Raw genomic sequence first — 27,458 nt, 5'->3', positions numbered from 1 at the left:
CGTTTCCACAGCTCCCTGCTGCCCCCCCCCCCCTTCCCCCGTGCCCCAATACCTCACTCCCGCACTCCATGGCAGGGGTTGACCTCTGTCAGCCACCAGTCGGCCCTCGGCAGTGTGCTCCTGTGCACATGGATAACTGATTCCTGCATGTTAATGAAAGGAGCTATGTATCGGGTTAGGATGTAATATTATTCTACCTCAATGTTGATAATGAGTGTGGTATGGTTGAGTAGTCAGACGTTTGCAATTTAGGACAAAAAGCTGGAGAATCAAAACAATGGCTTCAGATTCGGAGAATATGCTTTCTTGTTACACATCCAGTTATGAATATGATTCAAATAGTTCCGAAGAGGAAAGCATATATGTTTGCAATCAATTAAAGAATTTATTTCTGCCATTTTGAGGCAACATTGGGGAAAATCTCTCACCCAAAAAAAGAGGCACAAAATGGCCACCTCCGTTTACACAGGCTGATAAATACCTTTTATGGCGCTTGGACGCCCTTTTCTGGCCTTCTGGCGGCTTTTGGGTGCAACACGAGGGCCCCAGACCAAATAAATACAGCAAAATACATTGACGTGATGGAAGGACCGCTACAACGTGTCTTTTTTATGGTCTAGGGGGGTCCTTTCGTGACGTCGCGTACGGACAACCACCAACTCAAAAACAAGACTTCCTGAATATTCAGCGCGAGTCTTAAAACGTGAAATATAGCTATATGCGGTGGAATCTTTGTAAAATACGCTCAGTAGAAATCATTTGAAGCCATTTTACAAATTATGGACAGAACTTTTCCGGAGACGTCGGTTGTCCTTTAAATGTAAGAAAACACAGGGTAAAAATGGTGAGGTGACATTTTCTTCATTGAGTGCCTATTGGCCACATTTTTTTTTTAACTTTTGTATGAATTTCTTCATTTTTCCACAGTGACGTCCTCATTTTGTCCCTCTGCCACCCATCCCCACCTTTCTGGTATTAATCTACACACACGCATCTCCGTCTTTTAAATTAACATGCAACAAGGAAAAAAGGGGGCAACAGAAATGGTGGTGGCGGCGTGAAATGCATTTAATAAATGGCTGACTTCAAATCGCCCAGCTTTTCAGCCTCCCCCTATTCAACACTCCAATGAAAGGGGAGAAATCATTCCCTGGGAGAGACAAAGCCGAATGAAAATATAATTCTGCATTGTGAGACCCTTTTGTCCCGACTCGTCAAATCGTTAATGGCAAGGCTTTTGTTTTGTGTCGCCGCTTACCGCCTGGCGGTGTCGTATGGCAGTGGCATCGCCTGCCCCCATAATAACCACGCTTTGTGATATTAGATTATAGGGGCAATTAATGGCATCAAACCTTAACTACTCTGCATTCGGCTTGTCACACACATGCATTCAGCCTCCTGTACGTCCTCACACATGAATTCCAGATCTTAGCGCTTCGGTCCATGGCGGGCATTAGCCGACATGTGGAAAGGTGCTATAACTCCAATAATTATTATGCCTCTGACTTGAAAATGTCAATGGCGGTGTGTATAAAATAGAATGTTATCAACATTCTATTTTATCAATAGAAAGTTGTCAACATGGAAGAACGGGATACGCAAGAGGAATTAATTACAGCTTTTCATTTGCCAGCCTTGAATGACAAGGCCTGGAGGAGGGGGGCAGACTGGCATGATGCCAAGTGGTGGGCAATATTGCCGCCCCCCCCCCCCCCTGCGTCTCCTCTTGTCCCTTTTCCTTTTCCAACTGCCACATCCCCACCCTGCTCATTAATGCAAGCTCAATCATATAGTATTTTGTAACACAGCTTATTCATGTTTCCATCTAGTTGAGTTGAGGGCATTCCCAAGTCCCGATTTCACAGAATGAATTTTCCATTTGTCGATTTTGCTTACAACGACCAGATCTTCCCGCACGAAATGGTGAAAAGGCCTCCGTAACAACACACAATGGTAAGCTAACCGCTGCTGTGACTTTGTTGATGAACAAAATATTCAGCGCAGGATTCTCCTCCATTGCCCATCTCTCATACATTGTTGCATGACATGGAGCCATTTATCACACATAAAAACATGAGAAATGGAAGCAAACAAAAACTGTTCCGCTCTGTCAAAATGGAATTTCCATTTATAAATGTTCAGACTCTGTTATTCATTGTAGTAGGCGCCCATTTTATTCAAAATACAGTAAAGTCTCGTTATATCGATATTCTAGGGAGTCCGAAAAATATCGATATAACCGGGACTATCGATATATCCGACCCTGTTTGCATGTAATTTTCTCCGTGCGTGCATAGAAATAGTATCGTAATAAGCGGGACTATCGATATAACCGATATCGATATAACGAGACTTTACTGTAGTTACAACGAACTACCGTTATACCGACAGTATCATCAATGCACGTAGATATGAAACTGACCACGTCTTCATGATTTCTAAAATAAACAATGTAGTTCATTTTCAGAATCAGAAAGCCTTAAATAGTCCCAAAATAGGGAAATTTGCAGTCCACAGCAGCAATTGAAAGGGGGTGGGGGGTGAAAAGAAAAAAAAACACAAACTGGACATAGTGCAAATATAAGAATATAAGACAAGCATATTGATATATGTAACTGTATTGCATCATCATCATAACCATCAATATCAATTAAAAAATAAATCATCCCAAAAAAAAAAAACAATAATTTGTTCCAGGGTCAAACTGCTGCCATCTTTGTTCATTGTACAGCCGAAACTGCCACGCAAATCTTAATACATTAACTGCTGCAAGGTTTAAATGTAAAAAAAAAAACTAAAATAAAAAGCACACCCACAGAATATCTGCCCTTTACTGTAACTCTAATGCCACATCTCTTTTTGTGGCAGCCCATAATTGTAAGATTATTCTTTAAAAAGCAGCTCTTCACACATCCTCTCGTAACTTCCCATCGCATTCCTGTAGGTGATAAGCAGTTTGACCGTGATGCTGACAAATTGTTCTTCGCGCAGTGGATGTAGATAAATGGCCAGTTTGTGAGGTGATAAGTCATGCTTGTATTTCTCCATTAAAGTGCCATCACTGCTGAACAGGCAGGATTATTTGTATTGCGAAGACAGTATAGTTTATTGACATGGAGGCAGTGAAGGAAGCGCGACTCATCCCTCAGCCTGTTAGGAGACACACTATATCCACACTGGCACTCTCACTGCCTGTCTCATTAAATATGTTATCTGCTTAGTCTTTATTTCACTTAATTGTTTCCTCTTTTGGTTTAATTTCATATGTAAATGTGTTTTGAAACACATTAATTTAGCATCTATGACCAGCCATGATGTCTCACTGCTGGACTTGTGTGATTAGGATGCTTTTGGTTGTGTTGTTTGTAATCAGATTAGCTTCTCAGCCTATCTCTGGGAACAATTTTTCTCTTTGCTGTGTCTTTGCTTGCCTGCCGCGTGCTCTGATGAGATAAACATCTCACGGTGACAGCTGAGATGTTGGTTAGCCTTGCTTGCATCTGCGGGAAGTAAATCACAGGGAACTATAATCATGTGTTTATGGAGGGAGATAAGATGTTTAAGATGTATTTATTATTATTTTTCGAGAACTGTTGCCTATCAGGGCTTGTATATCTGCTGCAGTCCCATAAATTGCCTCAATTATTTTCAACAATGCCAACGCAGGGAAGGAACGGTTCAACAAAATAAATATGAAGTGATTTTTGTTCTTTGTGTGATGTTGCTCTATAACTAAGCAATTATTTTATCTGTCTCATTTTCAAATATTTGTTATATGTTTAATCTGAAGTGCTGATTCTTCTGTCAGATTATTGCATATAAATAAACATGTTTCAGGGTACTTTATAATCTTGTTTTTGTCTCACTTGCTGACTAGCATACGCCACTGTTCTCATCAGCATTTTGAGGCAGTTGAGGCCTGGCAACAAACTCTAAATTGTCTTGTCTAAAAAAGTTTTGAAACAAATGGTTTACGTGTATTTCTTGTGTGTGTGTGTGTGTGTGTGTGTGTGTGTGTGTGTGTGTGTGTGTGTGTGTGTGTGTGTTTGCTATTCATAACATTGACATTAAAAAAGTTATTACTGGTAAGTGGACTACATTAGTGAAAACTACATCTTGGACATACACTAGCTAGCTAGCTCGCTAGCGAGCTAGTTATTTAGAGAGACAGAGACTTTATTCATCCCGAAAGGGATATAAAACAAAAATTAAGGACGCCGCTGTTCACATACAACTCCAAATGGTGTTTAATAGTTTTTTCCTACTTTTGCTAGTACATTTGTCAACGTTTTTATGTTGCCTCTACTTTATGCAGGTCCCTGTATCCATGGCTATGATGAGCCCCCAGATGATCACTCCCCAGCAGATGCAACAGATCCTGTCACCTCCTCAGCTCCAGGCTCTTCTGCAGCAACAGCAGGCCCTCATGCTTCAGCAGGTGAAACACACACGCGCGCCTGAGCAAACACACACACACACACACACACACACACACACACACACACACACACGCACACACACACACACACAAACGGCCTTGTGTGTGGTTAGACTCATTCCGGCACCAACATGTTTAGATGATGTCTAAAGTTTCATTGTGCGATGACACAGACGAGGTGTGTCTGTATCTTATTTGAAGTTGTGAGATCCTGAAGGTTAAACAAAGGCAACATTGTGACTCACACACACATTTATTTAAAGTTCCTTCCCTTTGACATTATTTCTACTGTGCTTGGATGTTGTTATAAGCATGACACCGCCCGAAAGCACACACATACACCAACGATCCTGAGTGTTTGGGTATTCTGTTGCCACGCCAACAAACAAATAAACACTGCTCATCTGCAAATACAGTTGCCAAATGTTCAGACACAAAGGTACCCCCTTGCTTACACGTAAAAGTCACGCTGCATTTTCCTGACGTCATTTATGATGCTAAATTTGTGTGTGATTTCTGTTTGATTTTCCTTTCTTTCCTTTTTTTTAATAAAGTCGTTCTCACTAGTGTTATTCCCCTGCATCATTTTGGGTCATCCGTCCCTCTGTTGTCTGATCCGCTTATCCTCACCAGGCTCGCCAATGAATAAGAAATCAAAGCTATGGCAACATCCAATATAAAGGAATATCTACAAATCACATGCTTTTGTGAACGAAAGGATGACGAAGAGCCTTTTGGCCTCTTCTCTGGCACAGAAGTCCGACTAATAAAACCACTGAGTTTAACCTCATTCTCCCAGTTAATTAACCACGGCATGGACTTGCTTCCAGTCTCAATCTGCAAGCCAGCACTTTTGCACGGACCGACACAGACACGCACAGAATGAGACAATCAGCTGACATATCACTCAGCGGAGCATTAAATTTCCTTGCCTCATGGCAATACAGCATTGTAAAAAGAAAGGAAGGTTTACGGTCCACTACCATGTAATATTTGTATGTGGGTGTAAGTTAACCTTTCAATTTCCTTTAACCTTTACTGATGCCGCGGCCGCTTTTACTTTCCCGTATACTGAACTGGTTTGTTCGCTAAGGCAAGGTCATGGTAATAGGCTGAAGAGGTGAGTGCCGCACTTCCATACTCTTTAATGCATAGAGCCACTGAATCAAATCATTAAAAGACCTTAATTATCACTTAATTATTCCCTCAACTCAATGCTCTGCAGCAAAGTGTGCCTGAGCGCTCGCCTTCGCATTTGCATGTGTGACGAGGAGGGGGATCAGGACTAGTGAGGCAGAAAAGAGATATTAACCCCGCCTAAGGAACAATAAAAGAGTGGAAAGGCAGACGGAGAAGAAAGAAGCCAAAGAAGAGTACCGCGTCTTCCATTAAAACACATTAAAGATAAGAAAGTGCGTCATTGTTGAAATGCAAAGTAAATTATGCTAAATTCAAGCTATGGGCCGGGATAAGATTGAAGCTGGAAATGTAAAATGGCGTATTGCACAAAAAGGGAGAAGGAAGCATGACGTTGCTCAGTTAGGATGTTCAACGGTGTCTAGTCGGCCCGATCGCCGGTCCGCCGGATGAGAGACCGCAGCAACTGTGAAGTCATTTGCTTCTGAGAAGCCTCTTTGAACATTTGATGCGCCGTGAAAACAAAGACAAACTGCAGAGGTGCACCCCCCCCCCCTCCCCCGACGAGGTTCATCTCAAGAGGATAACCTCCCCTTGCACACAGCGCGCACTGTGGTCAGAGTTTCCCCTGCCTGCGTTGCTTTACTCGCGTGCGAGATTGTAATCTTAATGGAGCGGCCTGCCTAAATGACTGATTACCAACACAAACTCGCAGGCAGTCTGTGGTCAGTCGGGAGAGACAATGCTTGGGGTGTTTGGAATGTGTTTTGTTTTTTTTTTTATGAAAAAATGATCCCCGGCGGAGACAGCTCGTGTTGGTTCCCACTGCTAACTTTTGAGCAGCTTGGTATGAGTTCAAGGCGCGTTTGATTGTTTGGATATTTGCGGTGGACTGCGTCATTAACCAATTTTCCTTTTTAGTGACTTTTGTTGGAATATATGGATTTATGAGCGCTATGGTTACGGGCCCATTGCTCGCAGTGTTGTGTCAAGGACCGCAAGCACGAAAATGTCCCACTAAAAGGGTTTAATGATGACACTTAGGGTAATTAACAAGTGTTTGACTATTTTTAATACCAGAAATAATAATAATAATACAATAAAGTCTCGTTATATCGATATCGGATATATCGATAGTCCCGGTTATATCGATACTATTTCTATGCACGCACGGAGAAAATTACATGCAAACAGGGTCGGATATATCGATAGTCCCGGTTATATCGATATTTTTTCGGACTCCCTTGAATATCGATATAACGAGACTTTACTGTACATTTAATTTACAAGCGCCTTTCTGAACACCCAAGGACACTTTACAACAAAGACAATACACACAATAGTAAAATCATGCATAAAACAATAAATAATAAAACAGCAGAATAAATTAGACCATGAAAGCAAGTTTAAACAGGTGGCTTTTCAGGTGAGATTTGAAAGTAGGAAGGGAGTCAATGTTGCGGATGTTGGGTGGAAATGACATGTTCTCATATTTTTTTTTTACTTTGCATGACTTAAGCATTAACCCTTGCACCATGTACAGTAATCAGAATCAGAAAACCTTTATTCGTCCCACAATGGGGAAATTTGCAGTCCACAGCAGCAATTTGAAAGGGGATGGGGTGGAGGGATGAAAGGATAGAAAACAAGATATTCTAAGCATAACAAAACAAAAAATGTCAACTGTATACTGTGCAAATGTAAATGTGCAAAACCGTTTAAAAAAATACATATTGCAATCATCAAGAAAGACATATTGATATATTGCATCAATCCATATTTACAAGTGTCCAGTTTTTTTGTGTAACTTGATAAGATGAGAAACTGTCCACTGTAGGAAAATGTCATTTAACCTAAATGTCATATACAAAACAATTTCAAAACAATGCAAAAAAAAAAAGATAAAAGGGCAGTGTTTTCAAATTGAGCAGTCGTAACGGTCTGTGTAGTGCAAAAGACAAAATGTACAGTATGTAATAAGCAAAGAGGCGATTTGACTATTCAAGTATTTGCAGAAATATTGCACAGTGGAAATATTGCACAGGTGTGTGCTCGACATTATGACATCATGTTTTTCTAATTACGTGTGGGTAGAATTATTTTGTTAACTCATTCAATGCCATTCCCGAATGTATTCGGGAATTGAAAAGCATGACATGGAGCGCCATTCCCGAATATGTTCGGGTTTTGGTTTTTCTTGCGGGGTTAAAGCGCTGGTCAGCCCTCTGGCAATATGTTTCCCTCCCACGAGGGGGCAATATATACCTTTTGTCCATGTTCGCGCTTTGTTACAGCTTCAGCTGTTGTTAAAGCGCTATATAAAACAATATTTATGTATTGTGGACAGCCCCATTTCAAGCTCAGATAACTTCAGACCCATATAAATTAGGAATTAACTTTTTTTTCTGATGAAAGAAGAGATTTTAAGGTTTCTTACGCTGAATTGAATATTTATGTAGTCCTAAAACTCAATATTCTGTGGGTTGTGGAATTCAAGTGAAAATGACAAAAACCCTGGCACTGGAGTGGACACATTTTTGCACATTGTTTGGCAGTGAATGAGTTAATTTTGCTGCGATGCTCTTGTTGCAAGTATGAAAAATGCCTGTGCGCTGTCTCCGATAACCTTCTGTGCCTCAGTCGCAAATACAATACGAAGTAATTGTTCAAATAGTTTGGCAATCCCAAGAATGCGCTTTCAATTTCCTTACTTCAGCAAATAGTCCCACTCCACATTTCTCCAATTGCTACAGTCAAATGGGAAGTATAGGAACTCAGCTGGGATCGACTACAGCCCCCTGCGGTGATCTCATGAATAAGTGGTGTAGATAATGACTATCTGTGTGTAATTCACTCCGAGGGATGTGGTGCTGCTCGGTGTTATAGACCCTCTGGATGTATGTAAAAAAATGAGAGACATCTGCCACCCTCATATCATTTTACGGCGTGTGTGCAGCCGCATTTTCAGTCCTTGGATGCAACGATTAATTGCTTGCCATGGCTTTGACACACATAATTGCCTCGCAACAAGTCAGCACGCGTCATTTCATAGTCGTATCTTTCGATTGGCTGCCATGGCTCCTTGTATGCGGTTTGTCAATGGACCGCGCGCTGCCACAATAATTAACGTTTTGATTCACTGGTATTTGTTCTTCACCTCCCCTGCAGCTACAGGAGTACTACAAGAAACAGCAGGAGCAGTTGCACCTGCAGCTTCTGACTCATCAACAGCAGCAGCACCAGCAGCAGCAGCAACAGGCCGGAAAGCAAGCAGCTAAAGAGGTGAACATAACACGCACACTCAGTTAGTTCAAGCACACTTTCAAAATACGAGTGCCCTTAAATGGAAAAAAAAAAGGCTGAGGAGAACTTACAGAAGGAAAAAAAAAACCCTCAAGTGTCCAATGTATTGACTGTGCGGTAGGCGACATATGTTGGCCTTTCCTCGTCTTCCTTTGTGGTTTGCGGTCAGCTCATCTCAAGACAAGCATTAGCGAGCGCACACTGTCATTTTCTCCATAAGCCCGCCATGTCGAGGCAGTGTAGGAGTTGCCGTGCCAAGCCAGTCGCTACCTTGCCAAAGCCCTCATTTACATGCCTTCAACTGTGGGCCCGAGGTGAAATCTCTGTGTAGGAGGGGTCTTCCGCTCTTTTAATTGTCAATTAACCCCGCAGAGCGCCAGAGGCCTCTCCTGCTTTTCCTACTTTTTTTTTTCCGGCGTAAACGTAGAGAAAATACAAATGCGCTGCTTTTAACCCATTGCTGAATTTATTTGGGAGTTGAAAAGCATGACGTGGAGCGTCAATCCTGAATTTGTTTGGGTTTTCGTGCCGATAAAGCGCTGGTCATACCTCTGACAATGTTTTCCCGAAGAGGCAGCATTTACCTTTTGTACAACCACCCCTACTTTCAATGCAGATAACTTTAGATTATTTTTGTTCTGTGTTTCGGGTCCTGATTCTGATGTTCTAAATCTAAGTAGATGTAGTTTTTTCATCGTCTTTTTTTTCTTTTTGTTATTTCATAGAAGTAAATAAAACACTGTCCAGTTGTTTGAGGTGTCACTCAAAGTTAAAAATATGGTCTTTGATCACCTTCCTGCTTGATTTTTCTCTGCAGAAAAAACTCATTTTCTCGGCTTTTTGGGGAAAATTGGGTGTTTGGGCTGAAACCACCTGATTTTAACAACAAAACTAAATAAGCTCGAAATAAACTTTTTTTCTGATGAAAAAGATAATCAAAGGTTTCCTACGCTGAATTGAATGTTTATATAGTCCTAAAAATCAATATTCCGTGGGTCCTGCAATTTGAGTGAAAATGACAAACACGCTGGCACTGGAGTGGGCACATTTTTTCACATTGTCTGGCAGTGAATGAGTTAAGCATAGCTGCAAATCACTCCCGAAGGATCACATCACAAATGAATCGTGGGACTAAATGTTTGTCACCTGTTGTTGGATCGATGTTGGTCTATTTTTTCAGGTTTAATACGGGTGAGAATATGCCAAACATTTTTGAGAGGAAAATTAGACATTGATGCCAAAATGCTTCGATTGAACTCCTGCCACATACCTCATATGCTCCTCAGACTTTTTTTTTTGCTCTTTTTGTCATACAATTCCATTTATCACATACCAGACAAAGTGACCCACAAAAAGGAAAAAATATAATCAGGATGGTCATAAAAGATGTAGCTTTTTCAAAAATGGGAAAATGGTGCATTCATGCTCGTTCTAGCTCGTCGGTATAATAAGCTACGTTGGCAATAAGTCGGTAATGGTAATACCAGAAGAGTAACAAGAATGCACATTAGGAAAAAAAATCGCCAACCAAGCCGTAATCTTTCTTCTGTGTCATCATAGTTCATTGAAGTTATGGTTTTAATATTTCTAGCTGTGGTTAGTGTCTTTTAAAATGACCTCTTCCAAGCCTTTGCTCATTTCCCCAGACAAGTAGGGAACAAGTTTTACTGTTCCCTGGTTTAATATTTACAGCGGTGGATGTTAACACTTAAATTAGAATTGTACATGTCCACTAAATAATGTAAAAATGTTTTACGAGAGCAAAAATTTATGCGCATTATGGAGAGGGAAGAAATGTTGATCAGCATCATTGAACGCTCACGTCCTAACTTTTTGTGAATTGAGAGGACAGTGCTTCCTCATTTTTCACAAATTATATGTTCCATGATTCCCCCATGATGAATGGAGTTCCACAAAGTAGTGTAGTAGGCTAGAATTATGCCTACATTAAGCTATTACAAACTCCCCTCCCCCCACGCGTTTTCCACCCTTCTGAACACTTGTTACACTGAATAGATTTAAAGGACAACCGACGTCACTTTTTTATTTCCTAACTGACACCAGAAAAACGTTTTATAGCATCTAAAATACCCAAAACATGCAGTATGATATTTTTATTCAGATACAAAACACCAATAAAAATGACTTAAAGTGTCCAAAATCTACAAAAAAAATTGTGTTGCGAATTGGGCATTTTCAGAAAGTCCCGCCCCCAGTTCGTGACGTCACACCAAGACGTCTTGCATTGCTGGAGAATCAAAACAATGGCTTCAGATTCGGAGAATATGCTTTCTTGTTACAGATCCAGTTATGAATATGATTCAAATCGTTCTGAAGAGGAAAGCATACATATTTGCAATCGATTAAAGAATTTATTCCGTGCCATTTTGAGGCAACATTGTATCACCCACAAAGAGGCAGAAAATGGCGTCCAAGCTCCTGTGATGAATGATTCTGCCCGTTTCCACAGGCTGATAAATTCCTTCCATGGAGCTTGGTCGCCCTCTTCTGGCGGCTTTTCGGTGCAACACGAGGTTTTCAGACCAAAAAAGTACAGCAAAATACATTGACGTGATGGAAGGACTGCTACAATGTGTCTTTTTTCGGTCAGGGGCGTTCCTTCAGTGACGTCACGTACGGACTCGTCACCAACTCAAAAATAAGACTTCCTGAATATTATTATGATTATTACAACGATAATTAATTAGAACTAATTGTTATTATTATATTACTTTTGGGGGATTAGAACATAAGTCCCTTTTTTGACTGATCCAACTCCAAAGGAAGGACAGTAAATTAAAAAAAAAACAAGATAAAGCCGCAAAATATAAGGTCATAAATGAAAACCCTATGAGAGAGTGAACCCGCAAAATAATGAACACTGAAGTAGTGAGGCAACACTGTATTCACCAGTTTGTTTTTTTACTAAGAAATACAGTATTAGAAGAAACAAGCATTTGGAGAACATGCAAATGACACACAGGAAGTTGCTCTGATTCAAATCCCGAAAATCAGAACTGTAATGTAGCATCGAATCCACTTGTTCATCACGCTGTCTGTGATCAATTTAATCTAACAAACAACTCAGAAGAAGCATCAGTAAGACCCAAATTCACCTGAGACTTTCTGTCAAAACCACAAGGAGACTCTCCCCCTTTGCATTCCGTCTCATTTCCCAAAGGGCCCTAACCAGTTCACCTCACCTCGCCAGTAAACCCCCTCCGCCAACAGCAGCTCACCACGTCGAGCGTGACCAAAGCAAAGCAGTTGTGGTCGCCTGCCATGTTTGAGAGGGGTCTGAATTGCTCTTTCACCCCCCCCCCCATCTCCACCTCCCCACCCTTCCTGCCTCTGCCTCTGCCCCAGTTTTCAGTTTTTTTTTGTTGTTGTCCTGTAACAACTAGACAAGTGCAATCGTTGCTCATACAGCTACACGTAGACTGTTGATGTGTGGTGGGTCACTGCACAAACGCATACACTTGACTGGGGGTGGGATGTGGGGGTGGTGGGGTTATTGTGACTCCCAGCAGAGTCCCAATTCGGGTTATATGTATCAAACTAGTAGTTGCAAGTAGTGTGTTTCCATAGCTTGTGATGTTTATTTTCTTCAATCTTATAAACGTCATCGTGTGATCAATGTTATAAACGTGCAATCATGGCATATGTGGAAAAGTGAAATATTTTTAAAGGCTAAGAAGATGACGGTCGGAGTCAGAGAAGTGCAAGCAGGGGGCTGGGGGGACCTTTAATCACCACAGAGAGTTTTGCGCTCAAGTGCCGATGCCTTCTTGACCTTTCCCCCCATTTTCGGCTATTCTTTCTGTGCGTGGAAGTGGTACAGTGTGTGTTTGTGTTACATTTGGGACCGGTCAGGAGTCAGCTTAATGAAGTGACTCTGAGCATCGCGAAAGATGTGTGTCTGTCCGTGACTGTCCGTTTCGTGTGTGAGTGTGTGTGTGTGTGTGTGTGTGTGTGTGTGTGTGTGTGCGCGCATCTGTGTGACTGGCAGGCTCAGACAGTGTGTGATGTGCTCATAAATCACACTGACAGCCTGTTACAGCGCTAGCTTTGGCCACTCAGCCACAGCTAATGTAAACAGAACACAGACACACACACACACACAAATCCCCACACGCTTTAAAGAAGGACATATCTCAGGAGAGAATGAGGGACAGGAGTGGGGGGGGGGGGGCAGAGGAACAAATGAAATGGACAGACGTGAAAAAAATGGCCATTTGGACTTGATAGTGAAGGGGGGGAGCAGAAAAGTTTTCTTATGGAAAAAAAAAGAAATACATGTAACATTCTGTCCATTGTATTACAAAACAAAGATCCATATTTGACACATAATGCTCTCTTCCAGTGGTACCTCTTAGGGGGTATAACGGGGCCAAATGGTCGCCTTAATTGTTCTATAATTTTTAACGATGATTAACTCGGTCATGCACAGTTAGGAAGAGGGGTAATATTCAAAGAATTTCTGGAAGCCTTCCAGAAACTTTCCTTGGGAAGTTTAGTGAGGGATTTTTTTTGGGAACCTTTCCAAGTTTGACACATCTCCGATGAAGCTCTGCATGCAGAAGGGCGTGTCTCTTACGGCAAATTAATTTGCCGTAAGAGACGTTGGAAAAACTTCAATGTGCAATATACAAATGTAATGGATGAGAGCGACAGAGACAGACAGACAGAGAAATAGTGAGTGAGTGAGTGAGTGAGTGAGTGAGTGAGTGAGTGAGTGAGTGAGTGAGTGAGTGAGTGAGTGAGTGAGTGAGTGAGTGAGTGACAGACAGAGAGAGCCAGACAGAGTGAGTGAGTGAGTGAGTGAGTGAGTGAGTGAGAGAGAGAGAGAGAGAGAGAGAGAGAGAGAGAGAGAGAGAGAGAGAGAGAGAGAGAGAGAGAGAGATTGTGAGAGTCAGTGAGAGAGCAAAAGATCGAGTGAAAGAGTGAGACAAATAGACAGACAGACAAAGAGAGAGAGAGAGAGAGAGAGAGAGAGAGAGAGAGAGAGAGAGACTGAGTGAGTGAGTGAGTGAGTGAGTGAGTGAGTGAGCGAGAGAGAGATTGTGAGAGTCAGTGAGAGAGCAAAAGATCGAGTGAAAGAGTGAGACAAATAGACAGACAGACAAAGAGAGAGAGAGAGAACCAGACTGAGTGAGTGAGTGAGTGAGTGAGTGAGTGAGTGAGTGAGAGAGAGATTGTGAGAGTCAGTGAGAGAGCAAAAGATCGAGTGAAAGAGTGAGACAAATAGACAGACAGACAAAGAGAGAGAGAGAGAGAGAACCAGACTGAGTGAGTGAGTGAGTGAGTGAGTGAGTGAGTGAGTGAGTGAGTGAGTGAGTGAGTGAGTGAGTGAGAGAGAGAGAGAGAGAGAGAGAGAGAGAGAGAGAGAGAGAGAGAGAGAGAGAGAGAGAGAGAGATTGTGAGAGTCAGTGAGAGAGCAAAAGATCGAGTGAAAGAGTGAGACAAATAGACAGACAGACAAAGAGAGAGAGAGAGAGAGAGAGAGAGAGAGAGAGAGAGAGAGAGAGAGAGAGAGAGAGAGAGAGAGAGAGAGAACCAGACTGAGTGAGTGAGTGAGTGAGTGAGTGAGTGAGTGAGTGAGTGAGTGAGTGAGTGAGTGAGTGAGTGAGTGAGATAGATTGACAGAGATTGCGAGAGATGAGAGATCAAGTGAGAGTGTGAGACGGACAGAGACAGACAGACAGACAAAGAGTGAGTTAGTGTGATAGTGAGTGAGAGAGTGAGACAGACAGACAGACAGAGAAATTGTGAGTGAGTGAGTGAGTGAGTGAGTGAGTGAGTGAGTGAGTGAGTGAGTGAGTGAGTGAGTGAGTGAGTGAGTGAGTGAGTGAGTGAGTGAAAATGAGCTCACAGTCGTGAAGAGAAAGAGTTTTCCTCATTGTTCAGCCCATCTGTTTCACCAAAACGACCCGTGTGGCCTCTTACCATTTTTTTTTTTTTGCAATGAAATGCGGACCAGCATTTCACGTTTCCTGTTGTCCTTCCACTTAGCGAGCGCATGCAGTCACCGTTGCCACCACACATTCTCTCCCCAGACTCCAGTCTGAAAGGAAGTGACCTAGCTGCCCTTCCTGTGAGTTGGTCTCTGTTCAAAGGCTTCCATGCTGCCAACACACTCACTTCCTCTGCTTCCCCCGCACACACACACACACACACACACAATAAGTAGGTCCTCAAGTCCTATTTATTTATTTTTTGTCCTCCCCGCAAGTTATCTGTGAGAGATAAAGCTCATCTCTCTGGGGTTAGCCGGCAGGGACTTCAAACAGCTCAGCATAGTCCCGCTCAAGTAGAACCTGGGAGAGCAGGAAAAGGGGCATTTATCACAGTAACACCTACAGCACTCACACACACTCACATTTTACTGTGATTCAATGGTCCAAACTGTGCTTAGATTTATTGGGTGTGACAAAAGTAATAAGCTGGGAAAAACAAATGTCTGATAGTGCAAGTGAGACGTTTTTATTTAAACCTAAATGAAAAAATTAAATGCGCATTTCAAAATGTGGTTTGTGTGCATCCCAAATGAAAAGTTGTAATTTTCCACTCGATTTTCAATCGGGGTCAAAGGGCAACACGGAGAGTTCGTCAACTCAAAATTTGTTTGGCACTGCTCTTCCACCGGAAACCTTTCCATGCTTTGTGCCAAATATAAGGACATTGTGATGAGCAACTTTTGAAATGAGAAATACAATGAAAAAAATACAAAAAGCCATCTCTCATGAAAAACCTTTTTTCGACCACTCTAAGTGAACTACCGTTGCAAATGCAGCAAAGCAAAGCTAACAAAAGGAAAACATGAAAACATTTAAAAAAAGGCCAAACCACTCATACTGTACAGAGTCGCAGTGGTCGACTCGGATTAGCACATGCGGCTCACAGCGCAGAGTTGCAGGGTTCGATTCCGGCTCCGGCCTTTCTGTGTGTTCTTTGCATGTTCTCCCTTTGCCTGTGTGGTACTCTGGGTACTACGGTTTCTTCCCACATTCCAAAAACATGCACAGTAGGTAAATTGAACACTAACTTGTCTTAAGACTTGAATGTGAACACTATATCTGTGTGATTGGCTGGCAACTGGTTCAGGTTGTACCCTGTCTACTACCTAAAGACAGCTGAGGTAGGCTACCAAAGAGCTTATTTGCAAAAAAAAAATGTCTGTGTGTGATTTCATCATGTCAACTGAGTATTTCTGAGGAGTTTTGTTTTGCAATTTGAGAGGCATGATTGAAAAAATAATGTCTGATTTTATTGCGTATCTCAAACAGATCATAGAAATATGACATGACATGTAAAATCTGTCTTGGCTTCATATTGCTTTCCTTGAATTGCGTCCAAAGATCAACTGATTGGACTCGCCTATCGCTCCAGAAATCGCAGTAAAAAACCAGACTGACAGGCTATTTAATTTTTTTTTCCCTCCCCCGGCCCGCAGCAACTAACCAGCAAGCAGCTGGCCTTCCAGCAGCAGCTGATCCAGATGCAACAGCTTCAACAGCAACACATCCTCAACCTCCAGAGACAAGGCCTGGTCCCCCTGCAACCGACCGCCGCCATGCAGTCCCTGCAGCAAGGTATCTACGCCCTTGGATGCAATCTCACCGTACGCTCAAGACACGTGCAAGGTCGCCGCCGCCGCCGCACGCGCGTATGCCACATGTGAAGCCTGTTCGGTTAATCAGGCTGTAAAAGTTCAAAGCAAACTACATTGGTGGCTTTGTGGGAGGTGCGCATTGGGATTCTAGGTAAAATATGCCAGCGATTCCCCAGTTGGAGGTCTGCGCACTCGCTATGAAAATTAGCCGCAGTCAAGCATATCATCAGAATCCTATTTTTAAACTCCTCCGCAGTCCCTTCAATTTGTCTGCTGGCTTTCTTGATAAAAGTTAACTTCTCTGCCCACAGACATTCATTGATTCATCCATAAATTGTTTACAAATTAGAAACATTTGCCTTTTATTCGACCTGCTCGCATTTTTAACTCTCAGATTTGAATAGAATGAGATGAAAGAAAAACTAGGTGTTCTTATATGGATTCATCCGAATAATTCTATGATATGAAAGGCACTTTTGCACGAAAGAAGGTCATTTTTACAACACCAGACTTTGATATCTGTCCTTTTCTTGTGCTCTCGCTCTGTATCCAGCAGTGTGAAAAAGCTGGACTATTGTGATGGCTCAGCCAGGCGTGAACCGGAGCATTCCTCGAACCAGCCATGCCATACGCGCGCACACACCCGCATACTCATACGCAAAAACACTTGCGCACAAATACACATCATTAAACCCACACACACAACAACGCAAATGAACACACTGGTGAACTAACTGCCTCTTAAGGCTGTCGTGACAAGAGATCTCCCCCGAAAGCTTTAATAATTTCATTGAGAAGAAGGGCATTGTGGTTAAGCCAACTAGGTCCTCAGTAAGCCACACATTTTGTACATCATGTCTCACTCGCAAATAAATGCCGTTAACTCATTCGCTGCCATTCCCAAATTTGTTCAGATTGTGTTTTTTTTTTCATCTGGTAGGTGCCGATAAAGCGCTGGTCAGACCTCTGGCAATGTTTTTCATTTCCACAAGGGGGCAGCATTTGCCTTTTGTCCATGTTAGTGCTTTGGTACAGCTTCAACTGTTGTTAAGGCGCTATATAAATCAAAATGTATGTATTGTATTGCATTTTGTGCAGCCGCCCCCATTTCAAGTTAAGATAACTCCAGAACCATATAACTTCTGAATTAACTCTTTTTTTAATGATGAAAGAAGAGAGTCTAAGGCAGGGTTGTCAAAGTCATTTTTTGCCGCGGGCCACATTGTAGTTATGGTTTCCTCTCGAGGGCCGTTATGAATTTGGGGAACCCATTAGAATGTTTAAATCCCTTCAAATATTACATATAGAGCACACAGCAAATTGATGAATAACTCGTTTCAAATCTGAAGTCAAGAATAATGATTTTTATTGTGGTTGACATCCAAAAATATGAAATTTTGGCTCAGATTTTAGCAATCATCATGGAATTGAACAAGTTTGATTTGCTTTCGCGGGCCGAAAAAAATGATGTGGCGGGCCGGATTTGGCCCGCGGGCCTTGACTTTGACACCTGTGGTCTAAGGTTTCCTACACTGAATTGAATGTTTATGTAGTCCTAAAACTCAATATTCTGTGGGTCCTGCAATTTGTTGAAAATGACAAAAACCCTGGAAATAGACACATTTTTGCACATTGTCTGGCAGTGAATGAGTTAAAATAAATTTTAAAATTTTATTGTAGAAACCTTGAGAAAAATGTTTGCCCCCTCTCAAATTCTTATTATTGATCTACAAATGTGTTTAAAGCTCAGCGGTGAATGTGTTAATGTCCTCTTCACTCATCAGTTGGTCACCGGAGTGTTTTGTTTTCATTAAGCGCTTGTTTAAAGTTTCATTCCAGGCCGGTAAGTTAAACAGGAGGAAACACTTTACATTTTTACAGTGAGGGTGTATCCGTGGATCGATCAGGTTTCGTGGGTAATAAGTGCAAACGCAGAGGACTTTATACCAACAAGAGGCCTCATTCCTCAACAGTGAGAACTTTTTATTTTGGCGGCACCGCTGGAGAACGGCGTCAAAAGTAGACATAATATTTGTATTGCCGCAAGGTCGCTGGATGTGGATGTGCGCACAAAAGTCAGTGTGCGCTGAACTCCATCATGGCATCTTTCTCGCTTTGAAATTGGGCCGGAAATCACAAAGCTGCAATCAGAGTGTACCTTGACCCGGTTGAGACAAATAGTGCCAGCGACAGCCGCCGCGGTGCCGCTTCACTGACAGGATTGCCATTAGTGTTTGGAATGCATGTATAAATTAGCTTTTTGGGTTGCTTCAGCTGGTGCTATTGTCCTCGTGCAGTAAATCTCAGGGGCTCTTGCAGTTGCATTGTGATTTTAATGAGTAGAAATTAGAAAGGTCTCTCTCTCTCTCTTTCTCTCTCTCTCTCTCTCTCTCACATTAATATTGAATGAACCACATTTCTTCTCAATTTAGGTCTCACAAGCATATATTACCGTGACATGAGATTTCCTCATTGTGATCATCTGTCCGTCCACTTTTTGGCAAACTGACAATGTCTCTTTTCCGCAGCGATGTGTCCGTCAGACCTCCAGCAGCTTTGGAAGGAGGTGTCGGGCGTGCCGGGCAGCGATGAGGCCTTGAAACAAGCCGAGGGCCTGGACTTGAGTACCAACAGCTCTAATTCTACCTCAGCCTTCCCCAAAGCTGCCAGCGCCCACATGCCACTGCACAGCCTACCCAATGGACAGAACCACACCCCAAAGAGAGACAGGTAGCAGGAGAATTGACTGATTGCGTCAAGATACACCTGCACGCTGTCATAACATTTAATGCGACAATAATTTCATAATTTGTTGATCTAAACCAGATAGATAGATATGTAGGTAGGTAGGTACGTAGATAGATAGATAGATAGATAGATAGATAGATAGATAGATAGATAGATAGATAGATAGATAGATAGATAGATAGATAGATAGATAGATAGATAGATAGATAGATAGATAGATAGATAGATAGATAGATGGGTGGGTGGGTGGGTGGGTGGGTGGGTGGGTAGTTAGATAGATAGATAGATAGATAGATAGATAGATAGATGGATGGATGGATGGATGGATGATGATGGATGGATAGATAGATAGATAGATAGATAGATAGATAGATAGATAGATAGATAGATAGATAGATAGATAGATAGATAGATAGATAGATAGATAGATAGATAGATAGATAGATAGATAGATAGATAGATAGATAGATAGATAGATAGATAGATAGATAGATAGATAGATAGATAGATAGATGGATGGGTGGGTGGGTGGGTAGTTAGATAGATAGATAGATAGATAGATAGATAGATAGATAGATAGATAGATAGATAGATAGATAGATAGATAGATAAATACACAAATAAATACATAACAATAAATAGAGAAATAAACATCCATAAATAAATAAATTCATACACAAATAAATACAGTAAAGTCTCGTTATATCGATATCGGATATATCGATAGTCCCGGTTATATCGATACTATTTCTATGCACGCACGGAGAAAATTACATGCAAACGGGGTCGGATATATCGATAGTCCCGGTTATATCGATATTTTTTCGGACTCCCTTGAATATCGATATAACGAGACTTTACTGTACATAAAATACATGAATAAATAAATACATGCATACATAAAAATACATGAATAAATACTTAAATACAAAAATAAATGCATAAATAAATACACAAATATAAATAAATACATACATACAGACATAAATAAATTAATAAATGGGTGAGTGAATCAATGAATGTAAAGTGTAAGGGAAAAAAAACACATTTGTCAGTTTTCTTCTCCCATAGTTGTGGATGTACAGCAATACCTGCATAAATAAATAAATAAATAAATGAATACATAAATAAACAGATAACTAACTAAATAAATAAATAAACAAATACATGCAGTTAATAAAAAATATACATCAAATTACAAATAGTTTCTTTCTTTTACAAGCATTTGCTAAATTTCAGTCACCAGCTAGTTGTCATGAACCACAATTACCTCAGCATGTAAGCTATTGTGCTTTTGCGTCTGCGATGGTAATACATCTCAGTTTGATTGACAGCATCTAAGAGGTGTTCATTTCACAACATCTTCATTATTGCGGGTTGCAGTCATAGTGACACCATCCCAAATTAGATTAGGTGGTTAGTGTCCTTCCACTGTGTGTGTGACCTGTCGTCTTTCAATTTCCTGCCTTCCTTTTCACTCTTTCGCCTTTCTTTAGCCTTGCGACGTGGGCAACATTCGCACGCAACAAACCACGCGGCACCAGTGTGTTAAGTCATTTGATAGAGAGTGTGGCTTGAGTTATGTATGTACCGCCAGTATGCTGTCAACCGCGTGCTAATATGATATATCGGAGAGGATGAACATAAGGAAGAAAGAAAGAGTGGTTCAGTTTAAAGATTGAGATGGATCTAATTCTATTGGCAGTGTGTTGAATGAAGTAGTAGAAGCGTACCGTGCATCCACACACACGATGTATACATTATATTGAGGCGATGTGGTGCCCGTCCCAGCTGCTAATGCGCTTTTCTCCATTTTTAAGAGCCAGACTGTTTGAGTGGATATCCTCCTTTACCAAGGCAGACAGTGGCGATGACCATGCACCCCCATACTCCAAAGGCAGCCAACCCCCTACCAGCCAGTGAGTAGCACACACACTCATACACACACAGCCCACGGGCAGCTCATAGGAAGTCACTTTGGCTGGCATACCTGTCAATGTATAAGTTTTATCATTTCAAATAATGTATAGCGTACTACAACTTTTATACGGGATTTTTTTTATTTTTATTGTGAGCCGATTTTCCAAAGACCGTTTTGGCTCAAATCGAGTTGGTCTCAACTGCTGGCAGGCAACGACAATGTTGCTGCCGATCGCAACTATTGTCACGGCAAACCAGCAAAAGTAATCATAAATCCTATACATACGCTCCCCTACTTACGAACAACGGTACATACAAACATTTTTGTAGTAAAATATGTTGTATTCTCTCCAGTTGTAATTGTTGATATCATTCGAAAGTATATATTTTATCAAATGTTTATTTTTCAGTACAACCCAATACAGGTTACTTATACAAGCCTTAAAGGACAACCGACGTCACTTTTTTGTTTTTTAACTGACATCAGAAAAACGTTTGATAGCATCTAAAATACCCAAAACACGCAGTATGATATTTTTAGTCAAATGCAAAACACCAATAAAAATGACTTAAAGTGTCCAAAATCTGCCAAAAATTGAGCTGCGAATTGGGCATTTTCAGAAAGTCCCGCCCCCAGTTCGTGACGTCACGCCAAGACGTCTTGCATTGCTGGAGAATCCAAACAATGGCTTGAGATTCGGAGAATATGCTTTATTGTTACACATCCAGTTATGAATATGATTCAAATAGTTCTGAAGAGGAAAGCATAAATGTTTGCAATCGATTAAAGAATTTATTCCATGCCATTTTGAGGCAACATTGGGGCAACAATGGATCATCAGAAAAGAGGCACAAAATGGCGACCTCCAGTGGCCACCTCCGCTTCCACAGGCTGATCAATTCCTTATATCGAGCTTGGACTCCCTCTTCTGGCGGCTTTTGGGTGCAACACGGTTCTCAGACCAAACATGTACATCAAAATACATTGACGTGATGGAAGGACGCTAAAATGCTTTTCTTTTTTACGGTCAGGGGGCGGTCCTTTCATGACGTCACGTACGGACTCGTCACCAACTCAAAAACTTCCTGAATATTCAGATCGAATCTTAAAACGTAAAATATAGCTATATGCGGTGGAATCTTATTAAAATACGCTCAGTAGAAGTCATTTGAAGCCATTTTACAAATTATGGACACAACTTGTCCGGAGACGTCGGTTGTCCTTTTAACATACTTATATAAGCCTTATACAAACAATCCATACAAAATATAGCACTGAAGCAACTTACAAACAAATTCACATTACAAACGACCATATCTCGTTCATAAGTTGAGGAGCGTCTGTATATATTTTTTTTATCGCTGTGTACGGTCAGATTGATAAAAGCATAACATGCGCGGTAAGCTGACTGCATTTCCGCTTGGGTTAACGTAAACAAATAATGTACTGCATACTACAACTTTTCTACAGGGATTGTAATCATTTATAAGCGCAGCTATTAAGGTTGACAAGTATGGGATGGTGGTCCAAAAGTGATCGAGATAAGCAAAAAAATGCTTCCCGTGTCTCCTAACGGTAGCTTCCGAAACAAAGCAGCATTAGTGAGTTAGCTTGCTAAGCTAATGCATGGCTGATGTGGAGGAAAATGTGGTTGCCAGCAGTTTGTCACGGCTGCTGTCTGAGCAGCTTCTGAGTTGACTCAACCACAGCCGACGCACAGACGCGCGCACGCTCACACACACACACACACACACACACACACACACACACACACACACACATACACACACACACACACGCACACACACACAAATGTACGGTGCCCCAAGCTCTGCATGCACATTAGATCAGGAGGAGGTGAAAAAGAAAAATGGAACTGAGACATGTTTCCATCTGCAAAACAAATGTTTTTTGTTAGACTACCTTATGATGTTGATTTGGTGGGATCCTCATTCCAGCAACACCCCCCCCCCCTACACACACACACACATGCACTCACACGTACACAGTCAAGCGCCTATATAAGTGCGGAGACAACAGTTGCCAGAGAAAGTGTAGATCCACATCTGCTACTGGACCTGCCACACACACACACATTGTACACATACAGTATATACTATTTGTTTTACCGAGAGCACAAGCCAAGCTGGCTCATTTACAGTAAGCACTCGCTGACCAGAATAACCATCGTCTGAAGGACGGACGGTGCTAATCAGTCTCGGAAAGAGTTGAAAGACACAAGACAAGCAAAATGAACACACACACACGTGCGCCACATGCACGCCAAGGACAAGAAGACAGGCCACGCACAGACTTGAAAATGTGCTACTGAGGTGGCTAAAGTGATCCCCGTTCTCCGCCTGGCTTCTGTAACTGACCCCACTCTGCTCTATCATCCTTTCGCTGCACTTCTCTTGGAGATCAGGCGCGAGCTAACCACACTCAGATGGCTATGTTGTCGCTCCCGTTATAAATGGTAATTCGTGTGCGCGATCGGGTGGTCGATTGGCACTTTACTGCTCTCTATTCTTGCTTTGATTAAGCTCATATTGCGTCGCGAGCCCTAACCGATTTCTCTGCTTGCAGTCACGAGGAGCACATCGGCTCCCATCCTCTCTACGGCCACGGAGAGTGCAAGTGGCCTGGCTGTGAAGCGCTGTGCGAGGATATAGGACAGTTCATCAAGTGAGTTCGCTCATATTTTGCAATACAGAGGCGATTGGCGTCGATTTAAGCGAACAGGCACTGATTTGTTCTCGGTTGCTTTCTGACAGTTTGGCAGTCGCTCGCTTCTTTTTTTTCTCAGGAACCACAAACTTTGTTGTAAAGCCACATCAAAATCGTTTTCAATTCCATCTTGAATTAAAACACGTTGCCTGTCATTTAAAAGGCTCAGGGACCCAATTTCATCCATGTATTAAAAGAAACATGACATCTTATCTGATTGAGATGACTTGTTGAAAGATGAAGTAAAACCCCAGTGTAATGTACAATGTCTGTCACACCCGCCACTGATGTCTTTTAGCACCGCCCGCAGTCTTCGGTTGCCATCGGTTGCATCACGTTCAGTGCACGTCTAACACATCTATACATGTGTATACGTTCACACCATTAACCCCTCATTCAACTAGAAAAAAATGGCTATAGAAACTCTTCAGTGTACCTCAATGCAGTTCCAGTGATTTTTTTTTTATGCCTTTCCAGATCCAAATAAGCACATTTGGGGCAGAGTAGTAGTAGTAGATATGTACAAAAATGTGTCCACTCCAGTGACAGGGTTTTTGTCATTTTCACTGAAATTGCAGGACCCACAGAATATTGAGTTTCATGACTACATACATATTCAATGCAGTGTAAGAAACCTTAGACTCTCTTCTTTCAGCAGAAAAAAAGAGTTAATTCCAAAGTTATATGGTTCTGGAGTTATATGTGCTTGAAATGGGGGTGGCTGTCCAAAACACAATGCAATACATACATATTGGTTTATATAGCACTTTAACAGCAATGAAGCTGGAACAAAGTGCTAACATGGAAAAAAAGGGGAATGCTGCTGGAGGTCGCCATTTTGTGCCTCTTTTTTTTGGGTGAGAGATTTTCCCCCAATGTTGCATCAAAATGGCACATATAATTCTTTAATCGATTGCAAACATGTATGCTTTCCTCTTCAGAACTATTTGAATCAAATTCATAACTGGATGTGTAACAAGAAAGCATATTCTCCGAATCTGAAACCATTGTTTTGATTCACAAGCAATGCAAGACGTCTTGGCGTGACGTCATGAACTGGGGGCGGGACTTGCCCAATTCGCAGCTCAATTTTTGGCAGATTTTGGACACTTTAAGTCATTTTTATTGGTGTTTTGCATTTGACTAAAAATATCATACTGCGTGTTTTGGGTATTTTAGATGATATCAAACGTTTTTCTGATGTCAGTTAAAAAGCAAAAAAGTGACGTCGATTGTCCTTTAATCATTCCTCCGTTATCCGTTTCCTTAAACTTGCTGATCAGCTAAAAAATGCTGATTGTGTGAATCGGATTTTTGATTCACAGGTCGAGTCTGTGAATAACCGCTTGAGCACAACTTTTCCTGAATAGTAGCAGTTTTGCAAATGCTTGTCTGTCAACACGAACACAATTAGCTCAAGCTGTTTTGACTCTCCAGTTCCAGCCAACGTTTCATTCTTCATCAATGTTATATTCCAGGCCTTCCTGTCCACATCTTAGTTGGTTGTTATTAACCAGTACGAAGTCAATTGAGGATGCCCAGTCTGGCCTTGACGCGTTACTTCCCCCCTCCATCAAACTCACACAGGAAGCGTACTTTCCGTAGCGCCGTGACAGCTAACGACGGCCTCGCAATCTCTTAACAAAGCTCCCAAAAACAAACTCAGAGTCACTTTTTTTTAATGGAACTATTAGGTTATTTGAAAAGGCGGGCGGGATATTATATTAATTAGCCAAGGTGATGAAATCGGCCTTATCGTGAAAGCGCGCTCGGTGATGGTGATGGCATCGGACAAGCACATCAAAGCTAGCAGGCAGGCTGGGAAAGTTTGGAGAGGAAAGCTGTTGTTTGGTGTCTCATTTCACGTAGCCTCGGGCAGATGGGAGACGAGGGGGAGGGGGGGCTTGGTGCGGGAGTGAAAGTGCGCAAGAGAAAGAGAGAGAGCTGAAGATGAGAAAAAAATGAGGCGGTGACAGATAATGCCCGTAAGTCCAACAACCCCCCCCCCCCCCCTCCAGCCCTCTCCCCTTCCAGCCAGCCTTTGTCATCACCCCATGAGGGTAGCAGCAAGAGCAGAGGTGGAAGACGCTCCACAATTTCAGCCTTTCTTGCCCCTCCCCCCCCCCCCCCCCTGTATAAGTCTTCTGGTATAACATTCAAGCTGTGGTTGATGGGCTTTGGTATGATGTGGATTCAAGTCTTGCCTGATAGAAGTAAACAGAGCCTCATTGTGGGCCACATCCAAAGAAAAAACCTGCTACTGTTTATGTCCTGTGGACAGACAGAAGGGAGTTTTTTTGGTGTCTGAGGGGTGGGGGGGGGGAGTTTAGAATGAGAGTGAATCATTGGCATTTATGGAGATGTGGGAAGTAGAGGGGGAAAGTGGACGGAAGAGTGAGGAGAGTAAAAAAGGAGGGGAGAAAAGTGAGATCATGTTTTTGTTATTATTATCGTGCACTTGTGTTGAGCTTTTGGATTAGCCACGCCATGACATCATTGTTTTTGTTTCATTTCAAGCCTCACTCTGATATTGCCTAACTTTCCGAAGACTAAGTCAGAGACTCACAACCCCCCCCCCCCCCCCACACACACACACACACAGACGGGTGTGCAATATCACATGCAACTTTCATTTGCTCCCCAAAAAACAGTGAGAAAAGTACTTCTTTTGGATTAACACCACATGATATCATAAAAAGTCCCCTTTGGCGCACGGGAACGCACGCTTTACGGATATGCGCTGGCACAAACACGCAGTGGGCGGGCGGCAGCAACCTGTGAATAACCTTGGTGATGACAGAGGAAAGAAAGGGGATGGAGGAAGGCAGACAGGGGAGGGGTGCTGTGGGAAAGATCAGAAGGTCCCTGTAGGTCCTCCCACAGCGGAGGAAACAAACAGCATCGGCAACGCCGTCACATCCCAATGCTTCTTCGCGTGAAGCGGAGTGATGTTTAGCAAAAAGCGCGTCTGAAGATAAGCTTTTGGGGCCGATAACACATGAGCTCATATCCAGGTGGTTGTCTCGGGAACATGGCTCACTTAGCACCAGTGAAGTATACACACACAACACAGCTGCGACGTCCTCCACCAGACAAAATAAACCACCGCTGTATTTCGGAGACAGTTCGTAACTCAACGAAATTAAAGCGCGATAGCTTCCCAACGTCATCACCAATGAAGAACTTATTATCGCTTCCGTTCCAGAAATGACTGCTCTTTTTTTTTAGGCACTTGAACAACGAGCACGCCCTAGATGACCGCAGCACTGCTCAATGCCGAGTCCAGATGCAGGTGGTTCAGCAACTGGAGATACAGGTGGGCCGCTCGCATGCTCGTTTGTCGCCGTTTCCGAAAACCAAGACCCGAAAGTGACTCTTTTCAACTCGTCGGTGGCTGAGGAGTCGTGTTTATGGAGAGCAGTGGAGCTTGTAATTTAAAAGGAGCAGTCGGCGGGGGGGGGGGAACTGCCATCGCCGCTCCAATTATAAAACTGCTCTGGTCACCGGCGAGAGCGAGTAGAAGCGGAGTGGGAAGGGGGGTCTATAGGCCGCGTCGCATGTCCTTTCGCCGC

At 42.3% G+C, this 27,458-nt stretch overlaps 1 protein-coding gene across 2 annotated transcripts in view; it reads left to right on the top strand.

Annotated features, from left to right (window-relative positions):
* foxp4 (forkhead box P4) overlaps positions 1-27,458 on the top strand; it is a 116,887-nt gene that overhangs the window by 70,997 nt on the left and 18,432 nt on the right. For both annotated transcript variants that reach the window (XM_089010279.1, XM_089010278.1), the window contains exons 4-10: positions 4,316-4,438; positions 8,744-8,857; positions 16,332-16,470; positions 19,019-19,220; positions 21,059-21,157; positions 23,746-23,844; positions 27,115-27,202. In XM_089010279.1, coding sequence (XP_088866405.1) covers positions 4,316-4,438; positions 8,744-8,857; positions 16,332-16,470; positions 19,019-19,220; positions 21,059-21,157; positions 23,746-23,844; positions 27,115-27,202 — 864 coding nt within the window. The remainder of the gene's footprint in view (positions 1-4,315; positions 4,439-8,743; positions 8,858-16,331; positions 16,471-19,018; positions 19,221-21,058; positions 21,158-23,745; positions 23,845-27,114; positions 27,203-27,458) is intronic.

This window comes from Hippocampus bargibanti, linkage group LG12, assembly GCF_051943395.1.
Source record: "Hippocampus bargibanti isolate YZ-2025 linkage group LG12, ASM5194339v1, whole genome shotgun sequence".
In the NCBI taxonomy this organism is placed as follows: Eukaryota; Metazoa; Chordata; class Actinopteri; order Syngnathiformes; family Syngnathidae; genus Hippocampus; species Hippocampus bargibanti.
This window is presented reverse-complemented; position numbering and strand designations above follow the sequence as displayed.